The sequence below is a fragment of the Lycorma delicatula genome, chromosome 2 (genome assembly GCF_047948215.1).
Source record: "Lycorma delicatula isolate Av1 chromosome 2, ASM4794821v1, whole genome shotgun sequence".
Taxonomy (NCBI): domain Eukaryota; kingdom Metazoa; phylum Arthropoda; class Insecta; order Hemiptera; family Fulgoridae; genus Lycorma; species Lycorma delicatula.
Genome location: NC_134456.1, coordinates 96,289,290 through 96,309,922, shown reverse-complemented (window position 1 = coordinate 96,309,922; position 20,633 = coordinate 96,289,290). Strand labels below are relative to the sequence as shown.

At 28.3% G+C, this 20,633-nt stretch overlaps 1 protein-coding gene across 4 annotated transcripts in view; it reads left to right on the top strand.

Moving 5' to 3' along the window:
* Positions 1–20,633, top strand: part of LOC142319034 (secernin-2) — a 46,053-nt gene that overhangs the window by 19,165 nt on the left and 6,255 nt on the right. For 3 of the 4 annotated variants that reach the window (XM_075355860.1, XM_075355859.1, XM_075355861.1), the window contains 7 exons: positions 1,787–2,049; positions 4,873–5,060; positions 12,290–12,486; positions 12,682–12,788; positions 14,250–14,441; positions 15,682–15,843; positions 18,752–19,201. In XM_075355860.1, the coding sequence (XP_075211975.1) occupies positions 1,891–2,049; positions 4,873–5,060; positions 12,290–12,486; positions 12,682–12,788; positions 14,250–14,441; positions 15,682–15,843; positions 18,752–18,982 (1,236 nt within the window). In that variant the 5' untranslated portion in view covers positions 1,787–1,890 and the 3' untranslated portion in view covers positions 18,983–19,201. Of the gene's footprint in view, positions 1–1,786; positions 2,050–4,872; positions 5,061–12,289; positions 12,487–12,681; positions 12,789–14,249; positions 14,442–15,681; positions 15,844–18,751; positions 19,202–20,633 lie in introns of those variants that run through there. The other variant, XM_075355862.1, reaches the window with a different exon arrangement.

Sequence of the window (20,633 nt, the reverse complement as noted above, 5' to 3'; positions counted from 1 at the left end):
CCATGTTTGGTTAAAATGTTAGCTTCTAGATCAGTAGATATCTGGTTTGTTACCTAGCAAGGGCCTGGTATATTTTCATTATCAGTTCATCTTCCTCATTATTAAAATACACGCTAAAACACATCAGATATATAATAAAATATTTCTATTATTTATCTTAGAATGTAAAATAAGAAAAAATGAAGTTTACGCAAGTAAACTCTGTACTTCCAAGTAGATGGGTAATTAAAAAGAAAGGTTGTAGTTGATGGATAATCCATACATTGGAAGACCATTTCTTTTTTGTTATGATAAATAGAGTAGAAGTAATGCAGAATGAAATAAAGTAACAAAGAAAATATTTAAAACAAAGGGCCTTCAATAAATTGTAATTAAGATTTATTGCATCCAAAATAATGCAGTATACAGTACGTATTTAGTGTGTTTTATACTTATAAACAATATATTTTCCTTTTGTTTTAATTTTTTGGTATTATGACTAATTAATTTTAAGTCTTACATGATTCTCTGTACTTTTACACAGTTTTCTGTTTAGAGTTCTATCTGCATCCATTAGAATACATGAATCAATGTTACCATATGTATCATGTTGTATCAATTGATATCTGTTACTAATGCTGTAATTACAGTCTTAATGAGCATTTTAAATTATAGTTGCACATTCTTAAACATATCAGAAACTGTTTAATTTTTTTTTTGTTTTCAAAACGAAACTTTAAAATGAGGGTCTTTTATGGTTGACCCAAATTGTAATACATATACAATAGAACAGGTTTGGGCAATATGTTGCCTAAAGAAGAATAGATTCTTCTTCTCTAAAGATGGCTGTGGATGGGTATGCGTGAAATTATTTATGTAGCTTAAAGTAAAAAGATACATAACTTAATTTTCTTCAAGATGACTAATATTTTTCAAATAAAACTTTTGTGCTATCTACAAGTTATAATTGTAAAATAACAATATCGGTCAGAACGTGACTGGTATTTCATTAAATATTTTCATGTTAGATGTTATGCAGAGTATTTTTATTGCAATAAGAATTTTAATGTACAAGTAGAAAATGGATATAATGACATTCCAAATATATAGGAGAAAAAAGTGAATAATAAATTAAGATCACTTCAAAGGACTAAAGTAAAAAGCGGATGGTTTAAGAAAAGAGAGTCATAAATATTTACATGATACATTTTGAGTGGTATATTTATGCATAGTGTTCAGAGAATGAAGAAAAAAGTCACGGTAAGGAGATAAAAGTTGTTCTGATTGAATCTGTTGATGAAGATTATAGATTGCTTACGAAATTTGAGAAATGAAAAAAAGGAAGCGAGAGAAAGAAGTTTGTTTGTTAAAAAATTGGACACTGAAGAAATTAAAAAAAAAAAAATGTTATTTGTAAAGTGCCAGGAAACCAGTTGAAATTATGAAAAGAGAGGGTAATTATTTTAAAACCTATTACTAGAAGAGAGAAAAATTTCTGGTAGATCATCTGAGAAAAAAAGAAAGAAATGATGATAAGCGTCATTGAAACAAAATGATGAAAAGGATTAGTATTGCTTTGAAATTTACAAGTTAACTTTTATCACTTTTGACTAATACGCTAACTCTTTATATTATTGCTGGAAATCTAATTAGTTAATAGATGATTAGATAAACTGTTATTAATTTGGGTATTAATAATGTCTACTGAAACAGGGTTTCTCTTCTAAATTGATCTTGTATTTTAAAGTTATAATATACACTCCAATAAGATTCATGTTAATGACTTCCTTTGTATTGTTTGTTTCAGAATTGCAATTAGCACAACTTAAAGAATTTACTTAAGCATTAAAGAAAAATAACTAACTTTTTTATACATCAGAATTGAAAAAATTGATTTAAAAACTGCATATTATGACTGCATTGACTGGATGTGATACTTTTGTTGTATTACCACCATTGACTACCCATGGTGGTGTTATTTTTGGTAAAAATTCTGATCGACCTGGCAGTGAAGTTCAAGAGATTGTATATTTTCCTCAAAAAACATATAATGATGGCGATAAAGTTGAAGTGAGTATATTATTTATGTAATAATATAATTATTAGTAATAATTATTATTCAGTTTTTATATGAAGGAAATCAAAGTAGAGGATTTCAATACTTCTGTCAGAAGTGTACTGTTGATTACCTACAACGGTGAGAGATAATCAAATCTTAGTTCTTATTGACATATAATTGCAGTCTAATCCTGAAGCGGGCTCATGAGAGAAACATGTGTTATAAAACAACTTACCAGTAGCAATTATCCGGTAAACTTAGATAAGTGGGCTGTAATTGGAGCTATGAGTGTTATTCTAGTGTACTGGGATGAACTAACATAATGTGTATACATTTTAATTCATAAACACCAAGGTTCGTTGGTTGGTAAATAAAAATAGAGCCAGCACAATATAAATACATTATAGCTTATAGGAAACACCAAAAGGTTAATTGGTAGATTAAATAAAAGTAATAATCTCACTGGCCCAGAAAAAAATAATATTATTTATTATATTTTATGATTAAAGTAATTTATCCTTCCTAAAGAAACGTATTCTCTATTGGGAGAGGCTGTGTGTGTACGTAGATATATGAGGTCTGTTCAAAAAATAACTGAACTTTATTTTTTTAATTTTTATTATTAATTTTACAGATTATTGTCCTCTTCAAAGTACTCCCCTTCCTATCCACACATTTTTCCGAGCATGTTTCCACTTCATGAAGCAGTCCTGGATAGCTTCATTTGAAATGGCCTTTAAGGTCCATGATGAATTTGCTTTAATGTCATCAATAGTCTCAAAATGGTGTCCTTTCATCATTGATTTTAATTTTGGAAAGAAGAAAAAATCACAAGGATCCAGCAGGTCTGGTAGGAAGGCTGAGGGAGGATAGTCATCTGATTTTTGGCACAAAACTCACAAATTGACTACGCTGAATGTGCGGACACTTTCAAGCTTTGAATGCAAAGCTTGAAGGAACCATGTGTTGTCTCCCCACAACTCCGGCCCCTTTTTGCAGATTTTTTCACATAATCATTCTAAAACCCACAGTTCACTGTTCCACCTTGAGGCGAGAGTTCAAAATACACAATTCCATTAACTGATGTGCTTTCTTGGTGCAGGTCCTTTCCTAGTCCATTGTGAGGATTGAACTTATGTCTCGATGTAGCTGTAAAAGTTTACGTTGTATTGTTGCTCCCAAAAATTGCTACTAACGCTTAAACAGGTTGCACTCAGATAACAATAACACAAAAAATAAACACGATATCAACAATCCAAGAACATGTGGTTACAGAGGAGGTTACGTAGAACACAATACTGCCAACTTCTCTCAATATCTGCCAACTCTCTAAATATCTCCAACGTTGTGTAATTAAAAATGTTCAGTTATTTTCTGAACAGACCTCTTATATATGTATATTTTATTATTATATGAAATACATATAAACCACCAAAGCATAGTAATTAGATAAGTTAAAATTACCATATTTATTTTCAGTTACTAATCTCTTTGGTATCCTGCATCTTCAGTTTGTATTAAATTGTATATCTATTACATTAAAACATATTCTTTTAATTGTTTCTCATTTTATTCAAAATTGTGTTTTATATTTCAAAATTTTGAATAGTATTATGAGTGTATATGTAAATTTTGCTGTTACTGGCAATATTTTGCTGTTTTAACAACAGTTAAAACTGTTTTTAATATTACATCATTCCAATTTGCTGTTAGAGACAGCAGAACTTGTATATTCGTCCATAGTAAATTTCAGAAAAAGAAAACAATTTGACGAATTATTCAAAAAATTGTAAATAAATATATTTTAATGTAATTATAAATAGAATTTAATAACAATTGAAGATGTGGGATCACATGAAAATCGACCCTTGGAATTAATATGGTAAGTTAATAAATAACTTACAATGTAAATAGAAAAACTGTAAATAGATAAGTTAATCTATTTACAGTGTTTAGTGATTTATATTTCATTTAATATTAAATATATGTAAATAGATCTCATTCTTACTAAATAATTTATTGCTTTACTATTTGTCTTACTATTGAAATTAATTTATGTAAAACACCTAAGTTTTTAAAAACATCAGTCAGAGCTATTTATCTAAGAGTAATGTACTCACTGTGCAGCCAATCCCTTTGGATAGATAAGAGATGATGTCACTGGTAGAGCTGAATTTGATATTTCATCAGTTTTTCCCTGATGTGTATTATATTAATCCACTAATCATTACTTTCATTAAAAATATAAATATTATATAAGATCCGAGAGTTAAATAAATGTCTATTAACATTTAAATCATCAATTGCAGTAAAACTTCATTGTACATACATTATATCAAATCAAAAAAAAAAGTTAAATAATGCTTTTCAAAAAAGAAATGCAAGGATCATAACTTTAGTAAACTTGATAAAAATAAAGAATTTTGGTATTAAAAAATGAAAATGAAATGATTCTTCTTCTAAGTACGTAAAAAAAAAATTCTTCTAGAAGTTTATTTCTTAGCTAGTTAATGAATTAAGCAGATTTACCAGTTGTGTAAATAATGAAATGAACAAAAAATTTATAGGTTACATTGTAATTTAAAACATAAGATAGGCTAATTTCTAGGATTCTAATAAAGACGAGACAGGTTTGATGAATTGTTCAAGACAAAAGAAAACAGAACAATATATTTGTTAATAATCAGATAAAAAATAATAAGAAATTATAGGTTTGCAGGACTCTTTACAAAATAAAGAAGAAATCATTACTTGATTTCACGGCTGAATAACTTCATTCATTATATTGTGTTAATACAAAGTTAATTATTTTTTGGTTACTTAATTCTTTTCAGTGTACATACATAGAAATACCACAAGTTGAATCAACAAAGGCTGTTCTTTTAAGTAAACCAGCGTGGATGTGGGGCTGCGAGATGGGAGCAAATGATGCTGGAGTTGTTATTGGTAACGAGGCAGTTTGGACAATTGTTGAAAGTGAGACTCTTGAAGAAGAAAGACTTCTAGGAATGGACTTAGTGAGGTAATAATACTTTTCTTGAGATTACCCACTTGTTCAATAATTTTTATGAACTTATTTTTACTCTAATATTAATTAATCTCTCTTCCCTTTCACTCGTTCTCTCTCCCTTTCTATCTTAAATGTAAAAGCATGACATTATGGTCATTGATTTTAGTAATTGCAGTTTTATTGTAATTTTGTAAAGCATGTAGTAAACAAATTATGGTGGAACAGCTTACAAAGGGATATTTTAATTAAATTTTAATTAAAGGGATATTTGTAGATTAATTAAAAGATCCCTTTTTATTTTTATACATGAGGTTTGATCAGAAAATAGGTGTAATTTTTTAATTTCCCAGGCTGTTTAAGTCCAGTTGTCACAATTTGTTTTTTTTTTTTTTGTACGCTTGTCCATAACATATGTTTACATTAGTAGCCATATTGGGTGATTAGTTTATTTTTTGCTGTCGGAAAGGTTATACACATTTTGGTTTGGTCAGCAATTTTTAACTTGTGAAAAAATGGAACAGTGAATTTACATTAAATTTTGCTTAAAAAATGGAATAAATTGCAACACTGTATTGAAAACGTTGATGTTGCTTTTGACGATTCTTCTATGAATAAAGCAAGTGTTAGCAAGTGGTACAAACATTCCCAACAGGGCCATGAAGATGTTGAGATGATGAGCACCCGGGGCGACCCAGCACATTAACAACCGATGACAACACCAAAAAAGTAAAGAAAGTGATTCTGAATCACTATCAGACAGTCAGTCAATAAGGATTACTACATGGAAGTTCTGCACCATTTATGTGAAGCAATCCAAATAAAATACCCATATTTGTGGCGAAACAATTCATGGCAATTGCTTCACGATAATGCACTTGCTCACACTTCACTGCTTTTTCGTGAATTTTTGGCCAAAAACAACACCATTGTGATGCCTAAGCCTCTGTATTTGCTGGATATAGCCCCCTGTAACTTCTTCCAATTACCCAAGCTGAAAAGAACCATGAAAAATGATGTCTTGCCAACGTTAAAGAAATAAATACTGAAGGAATAAAACACCATCTAACCTGAAATTGCATTCCAGAGGTGCATCAAAAATTGGAAAAAGCACTGTGGAAATGTGTTATATTTGAAAAGGAGTACTGTGAAGGTGACAAAATCAGTACTGATAAATAAATGAAATTTTTTTGAGAAAAACTAAAACTCCATGTTTTCTTTATCAAATCCATACAGGCTATTTTTGAGCAATCTTTATTTTTGAATATTACAATATTTGAGTTTGGTTTTAACTTTGTAAATTATTAATTTCTACATATAAAATAAATTGTTGTAAGGTAACTATTATATAATGATTTTGGATTTTTGTTTTTAAGGGTCTAGAATTGAGGTTGAAAATTCAATTTAAAATTGAAATAAAAGATTCAATTAAAATTGAGAATTTTTGCAAAATAAATGATTTTTACATTTGTATATAATGTATATCAATTATATATTTGTAAGGTAAATTGATAACAGATGTATTTTTTAGCGATGTTTATTTTTCATTTTGAATATTTGTTTGTTTTAGACTTTGTAATTTTATATTTTGTAAGTTTGTAAGTTAATATAACAGATGTATATTATGTTTTGTTAATATATTTAAACTGGTTAAATGAAGGAGGGAACCTATTCTCTCATATCTTGCTACTTAAATAAATAAATCAATATCTCCCTTTCTTTCTCTCTCTCTCACTCCATCTCTCTCACTTCCTCTCTCTCATTGGAAATAGGATATTATTAAAAACATTTGTTGTAGTAAGTTGTTTTATAAGTTATGTTATAAAACAACGTTACAGCAATGTAAAATGTTTATTTTAACCTAAAATTACATCTTGAAGTGGTTTCGTGAGCAGCAATATATATCAAAAGTTATGACTTAAGTTGGATATTCTTTTCTTTTTATCTGTTTGCCTATTGCTATAAATACTTTAAAAGTTTGTGTTGTTTTATTTTAAAATGTAATTTTTGGCGTTTTATGATTAGTTTTAAATTTATTAAATATCTAAAACACAAGAAATAAATTTAAAAGTAAAACAGAACTTAAATTTTATTTTAGCATCCTCCATTGATAGATCTAACTGTTATTTATTGTAATTCAGAACCCTTAAGAGTGGAACTTAGGGTTTACAGAAATCATATAAAGGAGTCAGTCAGCTATTTTAATTAATCTATGCATTATAAATCTATATATTTATTTTTTAGCACTGTCACTAAGTAATTAAACATATGTTTACAAATTTGTGACAAGTTTTAGCTTGTCATCGATGAAAACTTCAGCCACACTATTTGCAGGTTAGCAAATAAGTGTAAATCACTAGGTCCCAAATTTGAGCTGTATAACAGATTTGAAAGGTAATGATGTTTCAGTTTTCAAAAAATGTAGAGCAGTGCTGTGCAATACATTCTGAGATTACAATGTTGTAACACTATTGTAGTGTCAATAACACAAACACTGTTGTTTGTATTACTATTATTTCAGTGCAATGTATTTAAGTGTTTGTAGCGATTTTTGTAATGTGCGATTTTGAGGAGCATTGATATAATGTAAAATTCTACATGAAACTGGGGAAAACTTTCACAAAAACGTTTCAACTTTTGAAACAAGCTTATAAAGATGCCATGGGTAATACGTAATGTTGCAAATGGTATTCATGATTTAAAAGTGGTCATCAGTCAATTGAAAATGACCCTTGACCAGGAAAGCCTCCAACTTCAACTGATGATACCTGCATTCAGAAAATCAATGATCTGGTGCATACAAATCGCTGATTGACTGTCAGAGAACTTGCAGAGGAGATTAGCATCTCTACTGGATCGTACCATGACATTTTGACTGGAAAACTGAACATGCATCGAGTTGCTGCAAAGTTTGTTCCTTGTTTGATGATCAAACAGCAGAAAGGAAATCAAGTGGACATTTGTCGGCAACCTCTTGAACTAGCCAATGATGATGAAACATTCATACAATGGATCATAATGGAAGGTGAAAACTGGATTTATGGCTACGACATTGAGACAAAATTCAATCATTATAATGGGTTGGGAAAGGATCTCCACACCCCAGAAAAGCACATCAGCCCTGATCCAGTGTCAAAGCGATGTTTTCTGTTTTTTCAATCTTAATAGAATTATGCATTTTGGATTCTTGCCTCAAGGTGAAACACTAAACCATGCATATTATCAAGGCGTACTGCAATGATTATGTGAAAAGATACGTAAAAGAGGCCACAGTTATGGCAAAACAACTCATGGTTCCTTCACAACAACGTATTTGCATACTCAGTTTTGAGCCAAAAATCAGATGATTGTCCTCCCTCAGCCTCCCTGCTCACCAAACCTGGCTACTTGTGATTATTTTCTTATTTCCAAAATTAAAATCAGTGCTGAAAGGACGCCATTTAGACTGTAGATGACATTAAAGCAAATTTGTCACGGACCTTAAAGTCATTTCAAATGAAGCTAATCATAACAGCTTATTGAAGTTGAAACACCACTGGAAAAAGTGTATGAACAGGGGAGGGGAGTATTTTTAAGAGTACGATGACCAATAATCTGTAAAATTAATAATAAAGATTAAAAAATAAAGTTCAGTTATTTTCTGAATAGACTTTGTGTGTATAAATACATTATTGCCTAATGCATGAAAATCCATGACAAGAATGAGAAATAGATTTCAACCAATTGTAAGATCAATAGTATTGTTGAACATTTGAAAAACAAATCATATTTCAGTAGAATATGCTAGTTGATTGTTTTTGAGAAACTATATTTATATTATACCTAATGGACCATTTTATTAGAATATAAACATTATAACACATAATCATTTACACGATGTATTTTGCATTTTTAAAAAACCAATTAAAATTTTCCTGCTAAAATGCTCCAAACTGTCATGGCCTATTGTATGATGTCATGCCTTGCAAAACAATCACATGTTTAGTGGAGCGTTTCAAAAATGATTAAGTTTAAAATGAATTCCAAGTTTTACAAGTACTGTGTAGAGCCTCAGTGTGGGAAGTACTACCATTAAAACTAAACAAATTGTTTATTTAACTGTATACATGTTTATTTAACAAACTGTATACAATTTTGCACAAACTTTATGTTCTGGGCATATATTTAATTTGACAGTACATATTTTGCAATCACATTTTAGCTGCATGTAGCTTACAGCATCATCCCCATACAATGGTCTTGAGGACCTAAAATCAAATTTAGCCGTTATTATATCCGTTTGTTCTTAGATGGCGCCACTGAAATGCTATATTGAAATAAGAAAATAAATAAATAAAATTATAAATATAATCTAACCAAACTCAACTTACACTCATTAGCCTTCACTTGCTAGTTAAGGTTAGTGAGCATGGTACTGTTACAGAAAATCGTATAACACACAAAAAAATGTGTTTCAGAGCAAAAAATCAACAAACCACATATGTTTGGTTGCTGTAAACAACTATCTCCAACATTTTGCAAGACATGATGTTATGTGCTCTGATTGGTGTTTTATGTCACTTGACCAATGGGCTTTATTTTTATTTATTTATTTATTGAAAATATTAAATAATCTTAAATAAATTAACAAATTAGGTTCATTTTCAACATTTTTAGATTAAGACCAATTGTAGAAAACAAAATTCTATCAGTTTTCCCATATTGTCATCTAGCCTATTGATAAAACTAAAGTGTAGTTAAGTTGAAAGAAAGATAAGAAATAAATTGAAGTGATAATAATTAAGATTAATTGATATTAAAGCTAAATAAATTTTAAAAAAATACTACAGAAATCAAATCTGCAATAATAGAAAACAATAATCTTGTAGATATTCTTATAAATACTACAAAAAATGCTAGTGAAGGTGGAATCTAATTTGAATAAATACAAAAAAAGATGATCTATTGAAAGAAAGATTGGGAAAAGAATTCAAAATAGTTTATTTAAATGTGAAAGATTTGGCAAAAATTACTGGGCTGGAAGATTTTACCACCAGTAAGAATTTGTCACAGTAACATAAAGAAACAAAACATGTTAGAAGAAACTAATTGAATTAGTGTAGGTTAGGTGTAGGAAATATACTATTTATTTAAGAAAAGTTGAAGAAAATTGAAAATATATCCAATACATAGCAGTAAAATATTATGAAAATATTGTCTACCTGAATGCAAAATTTTTATCAAATAATTTTGAAAATATAAGATCAGTATGAAGAAACTAATTCAAATTGCTATCAGTAAAATAGGATAGAAGTTTCAAATTGAAACAGTATTTGGGTAATCATGAAGTAATTAAACCACAAATATGAAATAAATGTTACCAACTTTATACTGGATAAACATGAAACAAAGAGTAGCTTTTATTACAAGTACCAGTATTTAAAATATATACTTAATGGTTTTCAATTATCTCAGTAAATATATGAAATCTGAAAGTGATGTCAGTAGTATTTTTAAGAAATATTAGCTGTTTAACAATCAAATGAGTCAATAAAACATTTTCACAGAGATCACTCATGTATGATTATAACATTTTTAACAAGTTGCTAAGAGAAGTAAAAGACAAAACAAATAATAAAATTAAGAAAAACATGTAAATTTTATGTGAAAATGTATTTTTGAGAGTAAATAATTTGCCTAATAAATATATATAATTAGTGATAACAATACTTTATTCTAGCAATAGAAATTTATGTTTCCTATTTGTTATGTGGGTAAAAATTCATTTTTTTTATTAACTAATGTACATAATAGTATTAGTTTTGTAAAATAAATTGTTGAAAAGTCTTTTCAAGCGAGACAGTAATTTACTAAAAATGGCAAAAGAGACAAAACAAAGCCCTTTCTCATAGGCCAAGGTGATCTCATAGCTCAGCTGATCAAATTCCCATTCAAGGAAGAAAGGATTAATCATTGCAAATGAAAGATAATGTACATTAGATGATAATCTTCCTAAAACTGCCCTTGATCAGAGTATTTTCCATCTTAACTATTATTCTTTAGCAAATTTTTGCTAAGATTGCGTAGATCATTTCAGTGTTTGGTGGAAGTATATTACTTTTTAGTTAATACTTGTCTTTAAAAAGTACTAGTAATTGTAATATATGAATGCTGTTGAGAAAGTGCATTCATCTGCTACGTGAAAGAATGAAAGTATTTTTTTAATGCTTTAATAAAAAATTGCAAGACTGGTTACAATTTATTACATATGCATGATGCTAACGGCTTGTAGTAAGTTTAATATGCAGGAAAGTACAGTTTATAAATATTAGAATTGCCTCCAAAATAGTTTTGACTCAACTGAATAGAATAGAGTTTAATTTGATGTGTGGTTCACGAGTAAAAATTTTCATTGTTATTTAAGTACAGGACATGGCCACTTTTTTGCTGTTGTTGACAGTGTGGTTTCTTGACTGAAAACTAGATTGTCTAGAAACTGCTGAGGAGATGATAAATGAAGCAACAAATAGATCTGCATTATTCTAGTGCATCATAATCAACGATAGGTTTTGGGTGTACAACTATAATATTGAAAACATAGACCTGATCATCTCGGCAGAAACTCCCAAGTGAGCTAACACTGATAAAAATGCTTTCTTTGAATGTTGTGATACTATCTTCGATTAATTTTTACCATAAGGTGTTATAATCATTTTGTAATTTTTTGAAGCTGTCCAAAAAAATTGACCAAATTTATTTAAGGAAAATTTATGGAAATGATAGCTACTGCAGTAATGCAGTAGCTCATTGTCATTGAAAGAAAAAGTACTAATGATATTGCAACCATCATATACATCAGTCTTTGCCCTAAGCAGCTTTTAATTTTTCATCATAAAAAGTTGTGAAATGACATTTTCCTATCATTAAACACAAATTGAAAATTGCTGTTTAAATTGAAAGTGAAAGCTATTTCTGAAATCCCACTTTAAACATTTTTTTGAAGACTTCAAAAAGCATGTATTAATACGTTTCGTCTAATGAGGATTACTTAAAAGGGGTTATGAATAAGTTAAAATTATATTAAATTTTTGATAAAATTTCTAGGTAACTATAAAAAAATATTAAGTAAGTTTTATATTTAAATTGTAATATTATAGTTTTTCTTAGAGATTATTATTATTTTGTTATTAATCGGTGTTGCAGTAGTAATTGTACTATACTGCCTATCTTTTATGGACGTTTTGAAATTTTCTTTTATTTTAAAGGTTAGGTTTAGAAAGATCTAGTACTGCAAGCGAGGCGATTGATGTGATAGTATCCCTTTTGGAGGAGTTTGGCCAGGGAGGACCTTGTTCAGACACAAAAGATTTATTTTACCACAATTCTTTTTTGATAGCTGATCCTAAAGAGGCATGGGTTCTTGAGACAGCCGGACGACTGTGGGCTGCTGAGAAGATAACCGGTCAGTATTATTTCTTAACATTAAGCATAAGTTTTTTAATATTAATTTTTTGTTTGTTTAAAGAAAAAAAAATACTTCTTTAGAACACACTGCTTGTGTTATATAAATACTGAATGTTTTTTACATTCCTTGCATGGTAGAGTGATTATTTGCTAATCCATTCCTAAAGCATCTCTATTATTTCTTTTTTTTCAGAGGGTTATAGAAATATTTCTAACAGCTTAAGTATAACAACAAAAATTGATAAGATGTCAGAAAAATTGAAACCATATGCATCTGAAAATAATTTATGGGATGGAGAGGTATGTTTTTTTAAATACATGAATGATTGCATAAATTATACCATGTGCATTAGAGTATGGATGAAATAATTTTAGAGTCAAGGTCTTGTCAGAGTTGAAACCCAGAACCTTCTGAATAAAAATTTAAAATGTCACACATTATAAATTAATATAAAAATATGCAATGTTTAAATAAAGGATTAAAATGTTTTACTAAAATTAAAATATTTTATTATGGAATTAAAATTAATATACTGACATTTGTAGTTTTACTATTGCAAACAGTTTAATCCTTTAAGGAGAGTATCTTGATGAATAAACCTCCAAAAAGAGTAAATAAAAATACATATTAGAGAAACAATTTATTAGTGTAGCGTTTTAGCTATTAGGTTTTTTATTTATTTTTTCTTTGCTTTCTTAAGTTTTCTAATATCTTGCTTTTAAAAAAAAGGTAAATCCTTAAAAAATAATGGTAGGGTTCTTTTTCATACTATTCTAGTGTTAGAGCTTGTTTATAAAATTATGACTATCGAAGAAATTATATTTGTGAACCGCTGCTTAATGTTTTGATTGAAAAAGAAATTAGAACTGGGGGATAATTTACAACATAATCAATAATATAAGTAACAGTAATGCATTAGGAGCCCCTATGTTTGTCAGGAAAGTGAGCAATATAATCAAAAATATTAAAGGGATTGACAAATTAATTTTACAGATATTCATGTTTAAAATCCATATATTAAGATTAAAATCTGTTTGGAAAATCAGGTAAAAATCATACTGCCAGCAGCCTAATCTTCAGTTGTCAATGATGTTGAGTCCTTTTATATCCTAGATTCTTGCAGGGGTTGAGCCCCTTGTAGGTGGAAGATCTTAAGAGGGAAACCGATTCCCAGCAAAGAATTCTTATAGATAGGTTCTAACTTATAGAACTGACAGCTGTTTGTTTCTTTGTGCTGATAGAAATTTTGGCATAATTACTTTACGTACAGCTAAAAATTGTAATACTCCATGTTGATACAATAATTGATTATACACTTAATGTTACAATTATGTTAGTCGATCAGTTACGCTTATATTTCTTACTTCTGTGGCACATAAGCAGGATGCCATTTGAAAATAGGTTAAAAATTTTGTGACTATCTGTAGGATTATTATTATTTTTCCTTAATGAAATAATTAATATATTTCAATTTGTATAAATTAGTATAATCTGTTATACCTGTTTTCAAATAGTTCTTTATTAGTTCCCTTTCCCAAACTGGATTTTCATGAATCTCTACTGACCCCCGACCTTTAACCGCTATTTTGAAAATTAACTGAAAATTTTACTCTAATCATAATTTTATTAAAAATGGTAAATTAATTTGATTTATCATTTTGTTTTTTTAATGTCTCTAAAAGTTTATTACTGTAAAATTTATATATATCGTTTTATTTGAATAAGATAAATCATTATAGAATTATTGTTAATTTTTTTAGAGCGAATTTAATTTTGCAAAAATCTTTCAAAGCGGGGCTCGTTGCCCAAGAGAGGAAAGTGGAAGGGAACTACTGGCTAAACTAACTGCAGAAAATAAATTTTCTGTTGAAGATATGTTCAAGATACTTCGAGACAATAATATTTGTTTTCCAGTGAGCGATTCCTTATCATCTGCTACCACTAGTTCCCAAGTAAGTAACCGGTTATTTTATTTTTGTGATTATTTTTAATGATAATCTCATTCTTTTTTTCATAATATATAATGGTTTTTAGATCACTCAAACGATCATGTAAATTTTTTTAGTTTAGCCAGGATGTAATTTATATATTATATTATGAGCATTTTAGCAGTTTGAGATACTGGGTTATATTACTTTAATTAGTGGTATATTTCCCACTCCTTTCTTGTACTTTTAAACATTATATTTCTTATCGATTTATGATGAACCAGTATTAAAATTGCTTTAATAAATATTCTTATTCCTGAACACTTGATTTGGTACTTATGTATTAACGCCACCACAGCTACAGCTTTATTTAAAAACAAAGTAGTCAATCGGATTTCAGTGGAAAATTAACAGTCTCTTTATTAATTTTAATAAATGGTTATTTATATTTATAAATATAATTTAACCAAACTTAACCTACGCTCGCTTCGCTCGCTAACCTTGACTAATTAACGCCGTAATTTTTTGAGTATTTATTTAATAAATTCAGTAATTATTGCAATTATTTATTTAAATAATCAAAACACTCCTGTTAATTAGTCAAGGTTAGCGAGAGAAGCGAGCGTAGGTTAAGTTTGGTTATATATTTATAAAATAAATAAATATACCATTTATTAAAATTAATAAAGAAACTTCATTTTCCACTAAAATCCGATTGACTACTTTGTTTTTAAATAAAGCTGTAGCTGCGATGGCGTTAATACGTAAGTACCCTTGATTTTTTTTTTGTCAAAAATAAAATAAAATTAAAATAAAAAAAGATAAAAAACAAAATATTTAACATAAAAAATGGATTACTCCTAGCCAATATTTTCCAATCCAGCCAAAGAGCTGGATTGTTTAGCTCTGTTGGCTTAAATATTTATGACACATAGTTCTTAATGTTCTTATTAAAAATTATGTTTTGTGTATGCGTGTATTTAAAATAAGTGAAATACGAAATGTTGAATTGCAAAAAAAATGACAGTATAATTTTCTTACTTTGTAGATTGTGCTTCCAGATAATTTTGAAATGTTTATTTAGCTCTGTTATTGATGGTGAAACATTCAAAAGCTTTGCATTACAACTTAAATGTTTAGAAATTATATAATACAGTGGTGATACTAGTTTTATAATTAAACAATTAAACATGTAATTCTACACTAGTTGTAACAGTGTGACTAAAATATTTTTTTAAATATTAATTTTTTTTATGTTTGACAGGTATCTGTATTAGCTGTACCAGAAAGTGGTAAACCAAGTGTTCACTGGATGACTGGTACTCCAGATCCTTCATTAAGTGTCTTTAAACCTTTTATATTTACACCAAACGTTAAGATCTCTCATCATACAGTTAGTCCAAAATTTGATGATGATCCTGCTAAGGTACCATATTTGAGTTAAATATTATTAATGTTATGCTTATGCTTAACTTGTAGCTAACAAGTTATAATAAAAGGTTGAAACTGAATAATACAAGACAGAACTGAAATGAGAATGTTTTGACTCAGAGGGTCTTCTTCATTTCTGGTGAGAAGTGTTGGCCCCTTCATATGAGAACTCTTGTCGCTAGTGATGGTGTTGCCTAAAAGAGCATGTTTTTCTTGTGATAATCCAAAAATGAGAAAATTGCTTAAAAACTTTGCTCTTTAGTTAATCTGACAATAAGCAAAACGCTCGCCAAGCACATACTTTTTTGGTATTAAAAACATTCGCATATCATCTTCCACTGTATATATTTCAGATACTGAATTTCTCTACATCCATGACCATAGTGATTGTCTGTTTTAATTGATTATGTCATTTATGCACTATTATTAAATTTATAGTAAATGTTGATAATTCTTCTGTTTGTGATTTTTATTGATATCTTTTTACCCATCCTTGAATAATATTCACCATTTTACAAGCACATAGTATGTTTTACTTATTCTTGTTATGTATAATTAACAAAATCTTGAACTGACTTACTGTAAAAGTTCCTTGCCTAGTTAACAGTAACAAAGTGGAATGTACAAGTGCTGTTGCCACTTATCTTAAAGATACTTTAAATCAAAGTTCTTTATAGATGAGAGTTATAAACAAATGAAACATATTATTTTATTCCAACTCATTTATTATCTATTTATACATTCTGCAAAAGATTGCATTCAAAATAGACCATGATTATTTATTTGATTAATGCATTATTGCCCATTGTTTTTGTTGTATGTAGCACCATGCTGAGTTTTTGTTTACGTTTTAGTAAAGATAACCCTACAAAATTTGTGTATAATAATCATATTAAAGTTTTTTCCACAGTTGTAAATTTTTTTTTAAAAATTACCTCCCATCTACTAAATTAACCGACAAAGTAATTTAATCAATGTGTAATACAGTTACAACTGCATGCGAATCATAAGATCTCTCTGGAATGAATATTCACTTCTCCATATATAATAGTAATTAATTGTAACATTTCCATATCTTGCTGAAAACCAGTAATTTTTAGATCTGACAACAGTCTCCAGGATGCGCAACATGGTGGAATAGTAGCTTTATTTTTTAACTAGAACAAAAGGTTCTAGTTCAAATGCTGATCAAGCTTGACATTTTCCTCATACTATAAAATTCATCTCGCATTAACAGTTAATAACCAATTATTACAGGCACCAATTGGGTGTAGTACTTGTTACTTCTCCCGATGACTTATTTAAATGATATGTAACCGACACTGTTACCAAAATGATTGTGCTATTACGAAAAATTAGGTAAGGAACGTAATGCTACAGAATTAATTAATTACATATAATTCATATATTAACATTGCCAAATTTTTTTATTATAGTTTGTGATGGTCCTTGAAATTTTGATTGTTGTAATTGTCTATTCTTTATTTAATTTACATCTAGCTATAAACTTCCTGTTGCATTAGAATTGTCGATACCATTTTAATTTTAATTACACTACTGTTCTGTATACTTCAAAATAAGAGACATTTGATTACAAACATTATGTTTTTAGCACAAAAGTCTGTTGATTTTATTTTATTATTGTTTGTTAACACATATATTATTCTGTGAAGTGCTAAAATCTTTTCTCTCACTCACTGATTTTTTCATATATTTTTTTCCAACAAATTGTAGAGAGAGGGAACTAATCGATAGTCAATATGGTTTGTATTACAGAAACTAATGTAATACATTACTCAAACCGTGGTTGTATCTTTATTTTCAGAGGAAATATTTTCTTGTATTCATTTTATTTTGTAATTCAATATGATTGCACCTTCTGATTTCTAATTCTAAATGTAAAGTAATCTTCCAAACAGATCTGAAGACGGGGATCGTTTAAGAGAACATCATCGAGAGATTATCAAGACTTATTAAATTAAAAGGCACTAAAATGAATGATACGCTTTAGGTCAAAATGTTGAACGTTGGAAATTGTAAAAGTTTTAGGTATTACTTAATAGAAACAGTTATTATTTATTAAGGTGAAATTTAAAGATGCATTTATAAACTTTTTGTAAAATTAGTATGTACTTTTATACGAACATGAAAATGGTTACTAAGAAATACATAGTGTTAATTGAAATAGGAGGTTTCAGGAACTCTCAGAAATTTAGCTGGAAGTAGCGGAAAAGGAAATAGACATGGTAAAAGGACCTACTCAGAGCAGATATTTATTGTAGAGTTGGTAATTTAAAACAACAAATGAAAAGGTTGGAAATAGGTGTAATATGAGTTTAAGAGGTAAGGAGGAAAAATGAGTAAGAATTATGATCGGGGAATTATAGGATAATTAATTAATAAATCAAGTAATATATATATGCAGAGTAATAATAACAGTTTGTAACAATAAAAGACAAGCGTATGTTATTACAATCAACAAAAGTAAAATTATTTTATTAAACACCTTCACTTTTCTGAAATATTTATCATCAAGATCAATGAACACTGAAGCAGAAAGTAGAAAATTTGGTTTACTCATCATGGAATAAACTAATTTTTCCACTTTCTGTTTTGGTAGTTCATTGGTCTTTATAATTATAATTTTATATGAACTATTTTAGTTATGATAGATTCAAAATACAAACATACAGTAGTAAGTAGTTACATTCAACATTTTATGGTAACTATTTCTACATTGATTTTTATTTTAACATAATTTTATTTATAGTTAGTAGTAGTAGTAGTATTTATGATTAAAATTTTATATATTTTTTTATTAATTAATTATAAAATATTTTATTGTAGTTGGAAGTTCCAAATAACTGAAGCGAATGTATATGTGACAAAATAATTAATTTCAGGTAGTTCCACGCTTTCAGAAGTCTGTAGATCGAGCACACAACTTATATAGACTGCATCAATCAGCAGTTAATGGAAGAATTAATGTTTTGGCTCTACTTCAGGAAATGGAAGAAGGTTGTGTGCAAGATGTAGAAGATTTTATTGCAGCTTTTCAGCCAGGTCAGAGTTTAAGTGAATTTGATGAACTCTTAAAAGATGTTGTCGAAACTGAGGTAAAATTTCTGAAATAAAAAGATTGTTAATGTTATTTGAGTGATCTTGTTTTACTTTTCTTGTAATATCAATAGTTTTTCTTTTGCAGTTTCTCAAATTATCTTTTCTTATAATGTGTTCAATTGTTTATTTTTATGAAAAAAATTTTTTCATTGTTCAATTAATGGTATACAATTCATTAAAAATATTCATTAAATTTACATTGAAATTTTATTTCCCGCTAACTTTGGAATAAGATTATGATTAAAGTCATATTTATACTGTTTCTGTAACTTATTAAATTTTTTTTTTTTGTAAAAAGGCATACAAAAAAAATCAAAATAAATGCTTAAAAGAACTAATTTACTCTTCTTAACATAATTTTAATGAATATGTATATATTATAGATTTTTTACCATTTAAGATTGAACTTAAAAGTTTTTTAAAGCTTCATTAAGTGCTTTTTGCTTGAACATTCCCTCTTTTGATTTATGTTAGTTATAATTAATTGATTTTAATTAAGGTATTTATATTTTTAGATGTTTTAATTTTTCACTAATTCTAAAGCTTTTATGAAGGGTAGAATGGAAATTTTTTAGTACCGTGTCATTACTTCATGACTGCTGTTTTGGTAAGGGAATTAATTTCACTAACTTCAATCCTGAAAAATAATGTAATAGCTGTTAGATGAAAGATAATGTTCTGAAAATGATTGAATTATTTTTTAATAAATTTTAAATCATTCAAAGGATTATTATTTTAAATCTAACTCGTGTATTTTATAATAAATTGTAAAAACTATTAACGTGAAAGTGGAATAAAAGTTTGTATTTTTTTTAATCTCATTTTTTATTGACGTAAAGGCTTTCATAGCAATAATTTCAATTAACTGTTATTAAAACTAAATATATATGTTTATATTTTCTTTCTAAACTTCCTTCTTGAAGCATTGCCAAAAACAATTTATACCACAAATTGCACTTTCTAGTTCAGACTTAGGTCGATTAATGTAAGACCCTAATTCTTGGTTTAAAAACCATTCAAGAGTAGCAATGTATCATTTTCACCTATCTAAGCTTAATGTAGAAAACACTAGATTATAATCACAGCTTGGAAGAACAATAGACCTGAGTGAAAAAGAAGTTTAGCAATAGAGGAGGATGAACAAGTAGGAAAGCAAACGATAAGCACAATTTTCTCTGAAAAGTCTTAAGAAGTCTTATCTGGAACCGGTATGCGCTTCAGAAATGTAAAAAGGTTGTACAGCAGAGATGCCTATCCCAATACTTGCATATGCAGCAGTTACTGGTTTTGAAGAAAAAAGGAACATCAGCAAAATACAGGCTTGTGAAATGGGGTTTCTAAGAATTAGTGCAGGAATTTCTTGATGTACAGAATGATGAAAGAAAGGATCAAAGATTCTGTAGCGGAGAAACTCTTACTAGAGAAAACAACAAACAGATCAAGAATGGTATGGTAAAAACATGTAAAGAGAATGGAAGAAGAAGAATACCTAGGAATTGATTAATGAAGAAGGTTGAAGGAGGTTGCAAGTGAATTTGTTGATTTTGCACAGATCTTAGTTATTTTCATATTCTCATACATGCATTTTAAAATCACATAAACCATTTGAAAATACAAATTTTCAACAATTTCTAGATGTAAAAACTGCAATCTGTAAAGTTTAAA